Source organism: Pteropus alecto, unplaced genomic scaffold, assembly GCF_000325575.1.
Source record: "Pteropus alecto unplaced genomic scaffold, ASM32557v1 scaffold3, whole genome shotgun sequence".
Lineage (NCBI taxonomy): Eukaryota > Metazoa > Chordata > Mammalia > Chiroptera > Pteropodidae > Pteropus > Pteropus alecto.
In genome coordinates this window covers 68,943,910-68,959,124 of record NW_006442484.1, presented here as the reverse complement: position 1 = coordinate 68,959,124, position 15,215 = coordinate 68,943,910, and the positions used below count along the sequence as shown (strand labels likewise).

Here is a 15,215-nt window from a genome sequence, read left to right as displayed (position 1 = left end):
CTTTGAGAAAATAATAAATATGAAATGTAAAGCCCTACATGAAAATATTAGTTAATATCACTTCCTAATTTCATTTTGCAAAGTCCAGATTTTTGTTTTAAATATTTAGAACAGCTCTGTCTAATATTAGCCCTGCTGTCTTTGGAAATAAACGATTGGCCTAGAAAAATTATTTTCAAACTTTTATGTTCATGAAATTCTCTGGAGGGCTTGTTAAAACACAGATTGCTGGGCCCCACCCTAGAGTTTATGATTCAGCAAGTCTGGATTGGGACCCAATAATTTACATTTCTAAAAAATTCCCTATTGATGCTGGTTTGGCTAGTCCAGGGACCACACTTAGAGAGCCACTGGCTTAGAACACGTTGAATATTAGAAAATTATGTAATACCGTCTTGTTAAGAGAATCGTATTGGTGAGAGGAGACAAATGCCTTTTATTTAAATGCCTTTCTCCTTCTAAATTTACAACACTGACTTATTCCTAAGCAACTAATCATGCTGCTCATAAAATTAGATTCGGTTTACCTTCTGAGTTTGTTTGCGTTTTTCTAATGTACCCATGCTTGAAAAAGTTTTTTATTTTGTATCTTACTCCATCATCTTAGTACTTTGAGGAACTGAAATGTAATATGTTAAATAAAAGTAAATCCTATTCAGAATCACAGATACCTACCATTCTTATAAATAATTTTCTTTTAAAGAAGCTCACTTAAAAACTTGGCAGTTACATTTTTCAGTTTTACATAAAAAAAGGTAGACTAGTAATCAATGGAATCCATATATAAGCCAAGATATTCAAGATTATTGTTTTTTAATCTGCATTAGCCTAATAATAGTCTTATATTCACTTTCTTTGTTTTGAATGTAGAAAGACATTTCTAAACATCTCTTGGGCTCTTAGGTGTTTTGATCTACCTTAGAAATTCTTACAGAAAGCCATTGCTCTTATTTGTGGTTCTCTATGGCTACAATTATAATATATTCTAGCTTTTTCTAGAAACTGTAGAAAATTTTAAAATCCTCCTGCAGTTCCTTTAATTTCTCAAATAAGATTTTCCTAAAGTAACTCCAAAAAGAGATGGACATTTGTTAGTTAAGAATCATATTACCTGCCAGGTGAACCATTAAAAAAAAAACTGAAAAGTGTCAGAAATATCAGTTTTTCCCTATCCCCCAAAACTATTTCAATTCAGGTCACACCTCTTATGGTTTATACAGCTACATAGAATATTATTGAGTTCTATCACCATCCACAAATCAGCAAGAAGCATTTATTAATTATTTGCACAAAAGCTAACAGGGAGTTACTGTCCCCAGTAGGGTAGCAAAATTAACAAATGAATTAATTAACCCTTGTTTACATTCTATTTCAAAGCCAAGATTTTAAGTAAAGCTTTTGTCAAAGGTATTAGCTGAGCCTGGTTTACAAACTAAAAGTGCAAGACCTGTGAAAGCCAAATGCTTTGTGGGGTGCAATCAGGGGAAAAGCCTTCCTTAATTAACTCTGGGGATTAAGAAGTAAATAAAAAGATCATTGCAGGACATACCAATTGTTCTTCCCAGATTTGAGTCTTAGCAGGTATTTGGGGGATGTTTTGAATAACTTAAAGTAGCATGTGGCTAGTAACCAGAGTAAAGGGCCAGATTGCAAGTCAGAAGACTGAAATCAAGTCCAAAATTGATTACTCACTACCAGTTCTGGGACCAGATAGGCCACCAGTTATTTTATTATTTCATTTCATTTTACCTACTTACTGACTTATTAAAAATAGAAAAAACAAATAGTACCTAGCTCAGAGAACTATTCTAAAGATAATTTATGTAAAAACAGGGGCAAAGGGCCATACAGATGCTGCCTAATTTAAATGTCTAATTCTGATCTTACTGTAGTTGCATTTACCATTCAGAACCATTGGAATAGCTTTACAAGCTAGCACATATACGCCTTAATCTGCCAGACATTTGGCCAAAGGAGCTGGATCTCTTCCAGTCTCATACAATTCCAGTTAAACCATATGGATACCTTTTTAGCCCCCACCTCCCTATCCTCAGCCAAAAAGAAAAAAGAAAAAAAGAAGAAAGAATACCATAAACAATCCCAAATGAGATAGGCCTAACTGTAGTCCATCTCTTGCTCTACAAGGAGCCACGATAGTTCTGGAATCCAGCATTTCCCCCATCTGCCCTGCTTCTCCTGCTACAGAATAGAGGGGCACCTAGAAAGTATGGATGCGTGAATTTCTGGTCATTCTGGCACAAGGCTTGGCTGGAGGCGGTGGGTGCTCCAGGGCGGCTGTGAAACTTGGACTGTCCTCAGCCATCAACACCTACCATAATCAGTTTCTTACTGAAATCGGGCGTTAACCTTTCTTTATTGAATGCTACTGTTCCCTCCAATAGAATGAATCTGTTAGATTGTATTGTTTGTTTAAATCATATTGAATTCATTTTACCTTACAATATTTAGTAACACGTTCTGTGTATTCTTCCAAACAGCATGCATACATATATAAGTACATACACAGCACATACGCACACATGCAGGCATATGCCACCATATGTGATATTGGCTGATTTCCTACTTAAGCAAATTTTAAGTTGTTTACTTATGTTCATTTACTTACACGGTAACAGAAGAAAACATCAACCCAAAACATTCAAATACCAGGCCCCAATAACAACCTCCCTTAGCTAAGAGATTTAAATAATCATCTTGGTTTCTTGGAAAAACCAATAATAGCTAGTGGTCCTATGGGGCGCCTTACATAGTAGCTATACACCAAACCACACTCTCATGTCTAATAATGTGCACTTATTTCTTCACCCTACCCTATTCCTTGTGGGCTCCGCCGTGTAGAAATCAGCCGAAGCTGTGGGCCTGTCTTTTCACTTGTCAGAGATCCAGCCAAACTCAAACCTGAATTTGAATCCTAGTGAAATATCTGAGGTCATTGCCTGAGCCAAAAATAAAAATGCAGCAGGAGAAGGACTCAGCATCAACATCAAGAGCAGAAGTATTGCAGTGACCTCAACTTGGGGCAGGGGCCTTTAGCAGTTTCCTGTGACCTCCATGTGCGCAGCTAGGATCTGGAAGGACGCAGACAAAGCCATCGAGCCTGTCTCTAATTGGTCTCACATCATCAGCATTCCAGAACAGGAAACTGTCTGCAGCCAGGAATTCTTGCTTCTTTGCCATAATATTTGAGAAGCAAACCTTTTTCCCCTGCACATATTTAGTTCTGTTCGTTGTAGCAGGTCGGTTTTCTTGGTTTTGATAGCTCTAATAAGAATATCGTGCCTGTTTGATCTCTTGGCAATTGACTTAGATTTCTGGGTTATAAACTTCTCACTTGCTTGCCATCGGTCAGTAGGTAAGCTAATTTTTAGGTCAAAGACTGTTCATAAGATGTATAGAGTCTCGTTTCATGATGCCTTTACTAAGATATAGGATGAGATCTGTGTTGCCCCCAAATGGTAGAAACGTTCCCCTGCCCCTATCCCGAGAAAGGAGACCAGTTTGCCAGGGCGCACATGAATGATTAATGGCATTTACCCAATAGAGCTTCCACCAAAGCAGAACTCAAGTTCTTCCTTTCTCATCCCACATCCTATGGTGCATCCAGGGCTCATTCCAGTGGTTAAATCACAGAAATACTTCCATGTAGGGTGGTAAACGACTGCTACCTCTAGCCAGCTTCCCCACCCAAACAAAAGCCCTATGACATTTAACGGTTCTTTTTTATTCCCTTGAAGAGAGGGGGTGCTGATGAGGGTAGTAGGGGGCTTAGAGAGCAATCCTTAATATCCAGTTGATTTTATGAGGTAGGGGCAGAGTCAGCTCCTTTTGGCCAAATTCCTGATTCTCAGACCTACACGTACTAATCATATAAATTGTTTCCTAGCTTTTGATTAATCAACGCAAGTAAATAAAATTTAAAGTGATGCTTTTCGCATTAAGGCTCATCTCATCCAATCCCAGCTTGTCAGTTTGAGGCTTTCCCAAGAGGCGCTAGCAAGGAAATTTGGAAAAAGGAGGGTAAAACCCAGAGCAGCCTTTTTCCCTCCTGCACAAAATCCACAAGTTGGAAGGAACCTTAGATGCCATCTAATCCAACCTTCTCTTTTACTTATGTGGAGAATGAGGGCCAGAGATGAAGTAACTTACCCAAGATCCCAGTGACACTAGGGTCAACCTGGGCCAAGAATCTGGAGTTCCTCACTCTAGCCCAGCTCTCTTCTCTGCAGTAAGTGGCCTCGATATTTTCTGATCTTGTTTTCAATGCAGTAGTTGCTGAAGCTTAACTGCTTCAGTTACATAAAAGCGATTTATTTTAGGAAGCAAATACAAAAGTGTTTGGTTTTGATTTGCTAGGTGGCCTAGACAGGGCACGAAGAAGCGAAAGATGCCACAAAGAAACAGCCCAGAGGTTCTGGGCCAAAGAGTAAATAAATGCGACTGAGGGCCAGTCTTCAAGATGGCTCTTGGGGAAGGTTGAAAAATCAGAGTGGGTCGATAGAAAGTGAAGAGTTACTTAGCAATGCACAGAATTATGTCATAGGTATTGACTCTTAAATGATGTTCTAAATTATTTTTAGAAACCACGATAGTTAATGCTAGTGAGTTTCAGCTATTTTGATCAAATGATGTATTAAAATATATATTTGTGAAAGTAATATAAATAAATAAGTATATTATGCTGGCCCTTATTGGTTAGCATGCATATAAGCCTGAGGCAGCACTGTTTACCCTGGGTACCCTGTGATGCCTTCTCCAGGTAGATTAGATCAGTGGTTCTGGCCTCCACCCACTGGAGGCTAGTAACACCTCTCCTCCATCCCCTCCCCAACCCGTTTGTGACAACCAGCAATGTCTCCCGGCACCGCCAAATGTCCAGATGTCCCCCCCGCCTCCAGGAGAAGGGTCTTCCCAGTTGAGAACCACTGGGACCACAGCCAATATGTCCCCCTGCAGTCACATTCTCTGTGACACTGGAGAGAGAGGACACAGGTCTTTATTCTCCGTGCTGTGCAGCAACGACCAAGAGCAAGGAGACTGCTAATGGCTGGGACTGGATGACTCAGAAACGAAGTGCTGGCTTTTCTTTGATTCATCACTCAGGAACACCGAAAGCCATTTCTCTTTCATTATCTGTTGCAATTTTCTGCACAGATGATTACACTAGTAGATTTGCCTTATATAAAAGACATGTTCCTAAAAAGTTATGTTTGTCAAATCATATTTTAAAAACAGTCAGGACATTCAGTAAATCCTAAGGAGCCAGTGACTTTTTAAGTAAAAGGTCCTTTTTAATAAACCTTATTCTCTATATTGCATTTTTTAATGAAATACTTTATTTTTCCTGTAAATTACATTTTTATTACAGAGCTCTGTAAAATTTATGTAAGAGAACAGTTTCTCTTCCTCCTTCGTTTTCCTGCCCTTATTCTTTTCTTTTCAAGAAGAAAATCAGGGAGAAAATTAACAATAGCGTCTCTGAATTTAGGAAGGTCATTGATCAGTCCAGCCATTATATAGTTCAAAAGATGCCTGCTGGGTTACAAATTGTTAGAAAATAGGACTCGGTTCTATTTTGAAATCATTAATTTTTTATCTCAGACTTTTTTTTTTTCAGTTACTGACCTTTGGCTAGAAAGAGCAGGTGTACTTGGTCCCTCCATCACCCCGTGGGTATTTGTTGCACCAGAAATATTTGATAAGACTCAGCCTCTACCACAGGGTGGGGGTGGGGGGCTGGTATCAGCAGAGATAAGGGAGTGGCACTGAAGGAACCCAGCAGTTTTCTCCTTATCAATCACTGCCCTAAGGCAACATCCCTAGGTGTATAAATCACTGGCTAACTCAGCAGGGCAAAGGGGGCAGGAAGGAGGAAATTTATTTGATAAAGCTACCATTAGTGTCACTTCAGTGATAGGAGGTTACAGAGGTATGACCTAGTGGGGACAAAGCCACTGTCACTGGGGAGGAGCCGGCCCAGACAAGAGAGGCAGGCACTAGGCAAAGCTCTGCCTGCCTGACCTTCATCCCCAGTGGAAGGCGAGAGGGGCTGGAGGCAGAGATGCTAGAGATGACCCAGCACGTCAAGTGCCCTGGCCAGTAGAGCGCAGTGTCAAGAAGATAGGTGCTAGAGTCGCCATGAGAGGTGGTGTCATACTCAGCTGCTCCTAAGAGCATTGCCATTTGAACAGCCCTGCCTCATACATTAGCCGCTTTATTCTCCCAGACTCCAGTAGCAAGGAGGTCACTGTGAACAGTCTTTTACAAATGGGGAAACCAGAGCACCAAGAAAGGAAATACCTTGCCCAAGATCACTCAAAGAAAGATTTCTGATTCGAACATAAGTACCCTGACTCAATGCCCCGCACTTCCCTGCCCGGTGGGCGCACTGCCCCCTCTCAGATGCCCAAGTCTTGGCAAGAGCCTTGGCCGGGCTGCCAGAAGTCCTGGGTTCTAGTCAACTCTGTCTTCAGCTCACTGTCCTCAGGAAATAATCACCAGCCCTCTTGGAATCTCAGTTTTCTTATCTATGAAATCAGGAGGTTGGTCGAGAAGTCCTCAGGTCACTGTGGTGTCATAGGTGAAGTCAGGTTGAAACGAAGACTCACAGAAAGGCAGCAGGCAGCTGCTTGCATGGGAAGGAGTGGTCTTAGCCGTATTATTAAAAACTTACTATGTGCCAGAAACTGTGCTAAATACTTTATTTGCTATCTCATTTGAGCCTCACAAGACCTCTGTGAGGTACATGGTCATGGAAACTGAAGCTCGGAGAGGTGAAGTAACTTGTGCAAGGTCATTGCCTTAGTCAGCACAGGCCGTCATGCAAAATACCACAGACTGGGCGGCTCAACAACAGGTATTTACTTCTCATGGTTCTGGAGTCTGGAAGTCCCAGATCCAGGTCCAGCAGGGCTTGGTTTCTGGTGAGAGCTCTCTTCCCGGCTTACAGATGGCCACCTTGCTGTAGTCCTTTCCTCTGAACTCTCAGTTGTCCCTTCTATAAGGACACTAATCCTATCAGATCAGGGCCCACCTTTATGACTTCCTTTAACCTTAATTACTTCCTAAAGATCCTATCTGCAAATATAATGTTAGGGCTTCGACATGGGAATTGGGGAAGTGGGGGACACAGGTCAGTTCATAACAGCCATATTAGTCAGAAACTGGTTGAAAGGTGGGATTTGAAGTCAGCCATCTCACTCTTTGCTTGCCCTCCTAAGCATCACGTTTTACTCCGCCCAGAGAGCTGAGCTGGGGGTAGAGACTGCTGGGTGTGGTGAAGCATCTGTCTCCATCTCTCAGCTGAAAGATTCAGTCATGCACCTTCCCAGCTTCTCTCCCTCCAAGTCACTGCTTTCCTTCCTGGGTACTAGGTGGGTGGGAAGGTCCTCCTTTCACCAAACCTTCTGAATCCTGAATAGTACCGGGGATAAGTCAGTGGCAGGCTAGGGAATGATGCTCCAAAGACCATCCTAGACCCAGAAGCAAAACTCAGGATACTATAGGAAAAAGAAAAGCAAAAGAAACGTAAAGCTGCGCCCCGAGGACTGGATCCCTTGTAGCCATAGCTACAAAAAAGTACCCTTTGTACTAGGTCTGGTGCTGGCCCTTCCCTGAACGTTGCTGGTTGAACAAAATCACCTGGGCCCAATTCCTTGGACTCCAGGGACGAGGTAATAGTTGCTTGTCGCTCGTATGTGGAAGGATGAGAAAGTAATCCACATTGGCAAGCCACCCACTGAAGCAGCTACAGTCGTGCTTGTCAGTTACTCATTATTAAAGACTCTGCAGTAAAAACAGGCTGTTTAGACTCCTGTACAGGCTTCCACCAAGCCAAACTACAAACGAGTCATCCACCTGGAATGTCTCCTCTTATAAATTATGATATCTGTGTGTTGTTTAATATATATATAAAATCTTCCTCATTCTTTTATGCCTTACTGTTCCCACTTATTTTATAAAGGTAAACTTTAAAGAGTGGGAGAGGGGTTCTAATTTTTTAAAAACTCAGAAGAACAATAGGCCACAGGAGAGCATCAGCAAATGAAAATGTGTCATTTACCTTTCCATACTGTCAGATAAAGGCAGGGAGTTAATGGAACCACTTAGCTCATGTTAACTGAGGTGGAAAGCTGAGTTTTCATAGCCGTAACGCTGGGTTGCCGCTGGTATTCCGAGCATTTTCAGTTGGGGAGACCCTTCACTCTCACTTGCTGTCACTTCACCCTCCAGTTACTAATGCCCTTCTTTCTCCATGGAGAGGAAACTAACACAGAGCTTCTAGAGCTCTGTCCGTAGTCACCAAGATCACAGAGTTGCTAGTTGACTGCTGGCTCCATTCCACCGGTAAGCCAAAAGCCTCTTCTCCAGCTAGTTCTAATCAGGAAAAAAAAAGGGAAATTTTTCAACTGAAATTCACCCTTGAACAATTGGAAAAGCGAAGAGCTCATTTCTATGAGTCATTTCTCTTCCCAGCGGCAGGGCCGCCGAAATAAAATGTCGCGTCCAGAGCTATACAGAGGCCGCTGGACTTCAGACGTTTGGTCTTGCTCATTTCAACCTTGCTCATCATATCCCTGGCTTTTACAGGTGTGAAAGTTGTGGAGCCGTTTTCCATTCTGAGTGCAAAGAAAAGTCTGTCCCCTGCCCGAGGTGTGTCCGCCGAGAGCTGCAAAAGAAGCAGAAGTCTTTCTGGCGGAGGCTGAACGTGGACGAGAGCCTGGAGGAGGCTTGCAACATGTTTGAGCTTTCCTACCAGAACACCTGACTCAGCCGGGGCCCAAGGCCCAGGATTGACCTCTCAATGATCCATCAGCCCCAGTGGCTTCCTAACTAGCCAGTTAGACTCCTTTGGAAGAAGAGTATGTCTCATCTTCAGCTAGATATAGATATATATTTATATACATGTACACACACCTACCTGTACGTACGTTCTCTGTAAGTCAATGTCTCAAAGGTCCATGGAGCCTCTGTGGCTCAAAAAACTACCAGTAGCTGAATTACACTTAGCCATGAATTTCAGCTGCTTGCTCCCAAGCAAAACGTGGTTTACACATAATTACTTTACGGTTCAGACTTTTTCCTTTTTTTTTTTTTTGGCTCTCAGGAGCCACTTTATTACACAGGACACAGGAGGAAGCACTTCCAACAGAACAACAATACTTTGGGTTATTTTTGTGTTATTTATTTTTAGCCTTCACAGAGGATGAGGTAACTGAGGCAAGCACCCATCACCGTCTGTTTCATAAGAAAATCTTCAAAATACAGGAATGACTTTTGGATCCTTCTAGGACCCGGTGTCCCTGGCTCTCTCACCTCAATTTCTTCTGCAAAGGTGGGATCCCCTAAACTGAGCCAAATGGCTTGGAAATCAGGAGAGCAAGCTGCCTCTGACAGAAAGCAGGCACCCTGATTTACCGGGAGAGCTAATTCCGATTCTGAAGTTAATCTCAGAAAAGTTTTTTTCTTAAGAAGGACCTCTGCCACCAACTTCTGCATGTTTTCACTCTGTCTGCTGGTACAACTCCCAATTCCGCCTAATGATGCAACACCCCACCATATTTGCCAGGTTGTAAACGTGGCTCTCTTACGAGCAGTTTGCCAGGGTTTTCATGGGTAATATTTGTGATTTTTTTAATGGTGCTGGCCTGAGGAAATTTCCTAGGATTGTTTTAAATACATTGGTTTGCAGACTGGTAGATATGCCGTGCATACATTCCAAGAGATGGTCTTCATTTCTTTTCACAGAATCTCGTGTAGGCAACTCCTGCCTATTCACTTTAAATACTTTATTTCTCATTGTTCTTCCTTGTACTTTCATTTTGACTTTTGTCAATTTAACCACTTCTACTTTCATGTTTTTTAATCATTTAAAAAAATCAAAATACCAACGTTAGGCTATTAGGAAAGTAACAAACTTACACATACAATTAATGAATTAAATCTAATATTATTTAAATAAACATATAGACACATATATAATTGCCACCTTAAAGTAAAACAAAAAGTGCTAAAATAATATCATAGGAATAAGAAATAAAACAAATTGCTTAGCCATATGGCAGGGTAGTATGTTCCCACTGCAGTGCCCTTTTAAGAGATCGCTATGATGGAAATAGCAGGTAAGGTGGCACCAAAAGTCATGGCTCCCATTCCTTCCACCTTAACTCTTTCTAGAACAGAAAAGTTAGTTTATATTGAAACAATACTCAGCAGACTGTACGAGAAGATTCAGTGTGTTTCCACTGAGCAGATGTCTCCAAAGCCTTCGTGGTTTAGTACTTTCGCTGCTATTTGGATCTGGAGAATCCGTGGCCCACAGACTCCGTGGTACATTCAGCCCTGCTGCTCTTTTCCCCGATGCCTTGCTCCCTCCAGACACCATTCGTGATCCTTCTGTCCGTTTAGAGACGTGACATTTTAGACTGACTTTTTTTGCAGACTGTTAGGTATAAGCGTTTCACCTCTCAACCCCTGCCAGTTCCTTTGGCCCCAGACCACACATTTCCATTTACTGGTTCAGCACCGAGCATGCATTCATGTTCTGATTATACAGTAGCTGTAACCAAGGCATGAAAACTACTTAAGAGGCCAAGACCCCATTCACAAGACGCTTTACGGTGCCTTTACTCTTGGAAAAACAGATTGACAAGCTACCCGCCCCCCCACACACACACACCCCTCCCTGCTCAGTTATAGAGAATGTTGTACACAAAAGAAAAAGAGTGGAAAATCTCAAACAAGCACTTGGCAAACAGGCAAACAAATTCGATCATCTCCTCTTTCCTCCTCCCCTTAGTGAAATACAGTATTTATATTTTTCAGCCTCGAGGATAGCAGAACAAGATCTTTCACAAGAGAATTATAGACCTGCTTATTATAAAACAGATGTGCTCCAATGGCAAAGTGCCTTTTCCCTCACCTCCCACTCCCTGTCACTGCAGCTTGCTTCTGCCTTCGCTATAATTAATGTACGTGTTATTCCAACTGTCAGTGAGGCCATCCCCGGCACACTGCATTTGGAGACCTGAGTGCAAGGCCATGTCCTCCCCTCCTAGCATGTCTGCTGTGTACAAAATTTCCTGTCTCACTGCACGGGCACCCAGGGTCAGACCTGCCGAGAGTCAGGGTAAAATTCTGATCCCTGTTCTAAAGGCCTTTGTTGTCACCAGTGTCCATGTAGAGGGCCCTGCTACACATTGGCAGTCCCTGTGAACTTCTAAGGAGAACTTTCTACTCACATCGTTTTTTGCTTATTTTCAAATGGAAAAAAAATAGATGTGCTATCATCATCAGCTACCCAGAACCGAAACTGTATCCCAGCGGCTTCTGTTTTCTCTCCTTTCTGTGCATCCCTGACAGCCTGGTTGGTGCCGGCTGCAAACCTACATGACACTCTCTGCCACCACCACCAAAATCTGATAGGACAGAGCAGAGCTGGCTTCGGAGCTGGGTCTGCCATGAACATTCGAAATTGCTGTTTTCAGCCCAGAATGCCTTAGAGCACATGAACGCCCTTACTGTTTTCAACCCTAACAAATTATTTGGTGCACAGTTAGGTAATTGTTCCACTGCTTAGAAACTGTTGAGACAAAAGCAAATCTGTGGATTACCACCACCGTAAGTCCCAGCTAATACCTGCTTTCCCTCATGTTCTGTTTTTCATCCCATATTAAGTATCTTATATATAAAGCACATGAGAAAATGTCCAATTAATCTCCTAGAGCTGGCAGCCAGCTCAGGGGACCTCTTTTCACTCGAAAGGCCCATTCCCTGGTATATGGCTTGAGGAACTCCCTCCTCGCAGTGCCAGAAACCCGTGCGTGAGACAGCCCAGCCCTGGCGAAATGTTGGCACCTAACCCTGCAGTAAGGAAGCCAGTTCCTAAAATAGATCTCAGTTTGTACCACTGTAGGAAGGCCACAGAACACTTAAAACGCAGTCAACTGGAATGCGAGTCGTGTTCTTTCCAGGGCTGCTTTTTCCCAAATTTGAAAGCCTCTTTATATGAAAACCCTGTACATGCTCATCTTCCACCTTTGCTTCACTGCCTTTTCAGGGGACTGTAGCATAACGATTTTTGTGTCTGTAGTGCTAAAGGCTAATCTTTTTAGGAGCTTTAATATTTGATTAGCTGAGAGGGTAATCTCTCTTTGATTGTTCTAGACGAGGCCTCCACCAAAAATGGAATATTGCTAGCACTTGGGATTTGTGGCTTCCAACCTCTTGAGCGGTATCCTTCAGACTCCTGCAAAGAGACAGTGCTATGATTTCCTTCCGGCTACAGTGAGAACCAAGGTGTTCGTATCACTGTACCTGTCACAGGTCGCCTTTGCTAAGATGGAGGGTGTTCCCTAGGATGGGGTCTGGCCTCCATTTTGCCTCTGTGTGTGTACACACTGACTTCTGGCACTGGATGATTTCTCCCCGCACCTCTTCGAAAAGGCTTGGGTTCCAACACTATGGGTTTGTTCTTTGCCCATTGCCTAGAAAAGGCCATATGCAAATTACTGTGGGGGGTTGGGGGGGGGACAGTGTGAAGCCACACTGAACACTTTCTGCAAAGAGAGCATCATCTGAGGAAGCCGAGATGCATTCTGCTCCTGATTTAGGGTAAAGCCGATGCTGCCGTTCCTATGTTTGGGACAGAATTATTCATCTCCACCGAGCTGTCACACTTTATTGAAATAACTGGATTATGAAGTAAATCTTCACCTCCTGATTCTAATACTGTTTGCCTGGAGTCGACACAAAGATTAATTTATTTCGTATTTTTACTTCTCCCGGTAAAGGGAGATGCATGCCATTTTCCTCTTTATTTCGTGAGTCTCCTGTCTCAATATTTTTCTTACTCTAAGATAATGTGGAAAAGTAGAGAGTGTGGGGCAAGACTGAAAGAAACGAACACCTCCCTCCCTGACAGGAACGGAGTCGGAGGTACTCTGCTTGTCTTTCCTTGGTACTTGTTGACAGCGGGCATTGGGAGCTTCGTGTGTTGTGTGCCTTGTACCATTCTTCTCACCCTGAGTCTAGCAGAACTGACTGCTCTAGGTGGAACCCCGAGATGGGTGAATAAGCCCTGCTCAGTTAATCTAAAAGGACAAATGTTGATTTTTATCACGTGGGATAGTGTTTTGACAGTTAAGTCCCAGTATCTAGCAGCCTTCTTATTGGTAGATAATTCTAATTCCATTGTATTCAAAAATCTCTAACTTGATAGTTTTTCTTTAGAGGATTTTAGTGGAGTTTAGTGTGTTTTAGTGAGATTTTACCTTAGCAGGTAACATCCAGGTCATTGTTAAACTCTAGGTAAAAGTCAAATGTGTAGAATACCATCCTAAGCACACCTGTAGTTGTCAGGGGTTTTATTTAAAATGGGTTCCAACTGATCACGTTATGTGGCACTTTCCTCATAAAGTGGCCTCTGGGGTGATGGAAGGCATTATTAAGCTCCCGCTAACCTGATTGAAGAGACAGCTGCTGTTCTGCTTTAGTTCCTCTGTGTGGAAAGAGAAGCCATCTTGTTAGAAAGGTCTGGAGTGAGGCCAGTCTTCTCAGGTGGAAGATTCAGGCGCCTATAGCAACTCTTGGCACAGTGAAGCTTCTCTCCTACTGGCTGTACAGCTGCAGACCAGCCTCCCTCCCCATCCCTGGACCTTCCTGGCCCCTAGTCCTGAGCCCTGGCCCAGATCCAGGCCTCATGGCTAGTAACCCGGCTGGTGGACACCTGGGGCCTGTGGCTCCTTCTCCATGTGCACCACCCCATTTGTTTCTTCTCCTCGTAGGAGTGCCTTATAGTACTGCCTAGTGCTTCTAGTCTAGTCCATCTGACCCACTCGAAGCCTGCAGGACCCTTCACCTAAACATGGATCACTTGGCTTCTTCCCTGCTGGCTACTCTTTATACAGATCATGCGGAGCCTGCATATGCCATACGCATGTCAGACCTTTCACCTTCGTTTAACCTGGTGCCTTAACCTCATGAGTAAAAGGATTCCTGTGGGAAACACATCGTTAGAGTAGAATGGTAGAAACATTGGCTTCTTAGCTCCATTGACACTTTTACCAGGAAATACAAGAGATACAAACCACAAACTGTTTTAACTTTGTTTTATGCTGTTTTTTTAAATCACTCTTTTTGTTTGCTTGCTTGCTTACTTTCATTAACCAAACTCAGGGGAATGTCATGATGTCATCAAGGCTAATGGGTAGAGAAATTAAACCAGTTATCCAGCTTTGAATCTGTAAAGTCAGTAAACTTAGCCTCTTTCAGGTGAAGAAATTACACAAACTTAAGAATTCCTTTTTCCTTTACTGTATAGAGATTTTCTTTTTATTTTGTCACCTGTTTTCCAAGTGGGAAGTGGGAAACCTCTTGGATAAATTATAATAAAAATGTTTGTGTGTGGTGTAGGTAGTCCACTGAGCTATTAAATTAGACTTCCACTGCTGGAGGCCTAGGCTCTGATATTGGCCACCTATTCGAATTTTATTGTGAATGGCCAGGAGCCGACTATAGAAAATTTAAGAAAAAAAAAGAAATCTGTCTTCAAGGAACAGTAAAAAGAGGGAAAATGCTTAGGTCGCAAATGAAAAGTATTGAACGTCACGACGCAGAATACCTCTCTGCACGACTGTTCTTCGTTCTGGGGTCAGATCAGTGTCCTTTTCCCTTATTTCTGCTCATGCACAAAAGAACTAAAATTTGGAGTTTGGGCTATTCTATCACTCTGTGTTGAGCTATTAGGAATAGCTAACGTGCTAACTTATCTATGCGATGTTTCTGTTTGGCATAACTTAGTGCTATTTTTGTTTACATCATTGTTTAAATATCAGTAACTGTAATAATATAAAATGAAGTTGTATTGTTGACAAGACCCCTAGTTTTTATGGTCATCTGTCCTGTAATTTAAGTGCACCAGTTCCTAATGTGTAAAGTTATCTCTCCCTCAATAAACAATGCAGAAAGTACCTTCCCTTCTCATAACTTCAGTAAAACACTGTTTTTGCAGGAGCGGTAAAAGCCCCCGCAAGAACAGCCGTGGATGTTCATTCAAATTTTGAGCTTTATTGCATGTGAGCTACTAGGACTTTAAAATACCTTTTAACGTTAGTTTTACAGATAGATTTTGTGTTTTTCTAAATTCGTCAACCTACAATATTCTCGGCCCTACCTATAGTTTATGAAAAATATAGCAT

General features: G+C 42.4%; 1 protein-coding gene across 1 annotated transcript in view; it reads left to right on the top strand.

Moving 5' to 3' along the window:
- Window positions 1-14,987, top strand: part of PLEKHM3 (pleckstrin homology domain containing M3) — a 169,474-nt gene extending 154,487 nt beyond the window's left edge. Inside the window, exon 9 of the mRNA XM_006921397.3 lies at window positions 8,608-14,987. Coding sequence (XP_006921459.1) covers window positions 8,608-8,785 — 178 coding nt within the window. The 3' untranslated portion in view covers window positions 8,786-14,987. The remainder of the gene's footprint in view (window positions 1-8,607) is intronic.
- The last annotated feature ends 228 nt before the right edge of the window (window positions 14,988-15,215 follow it).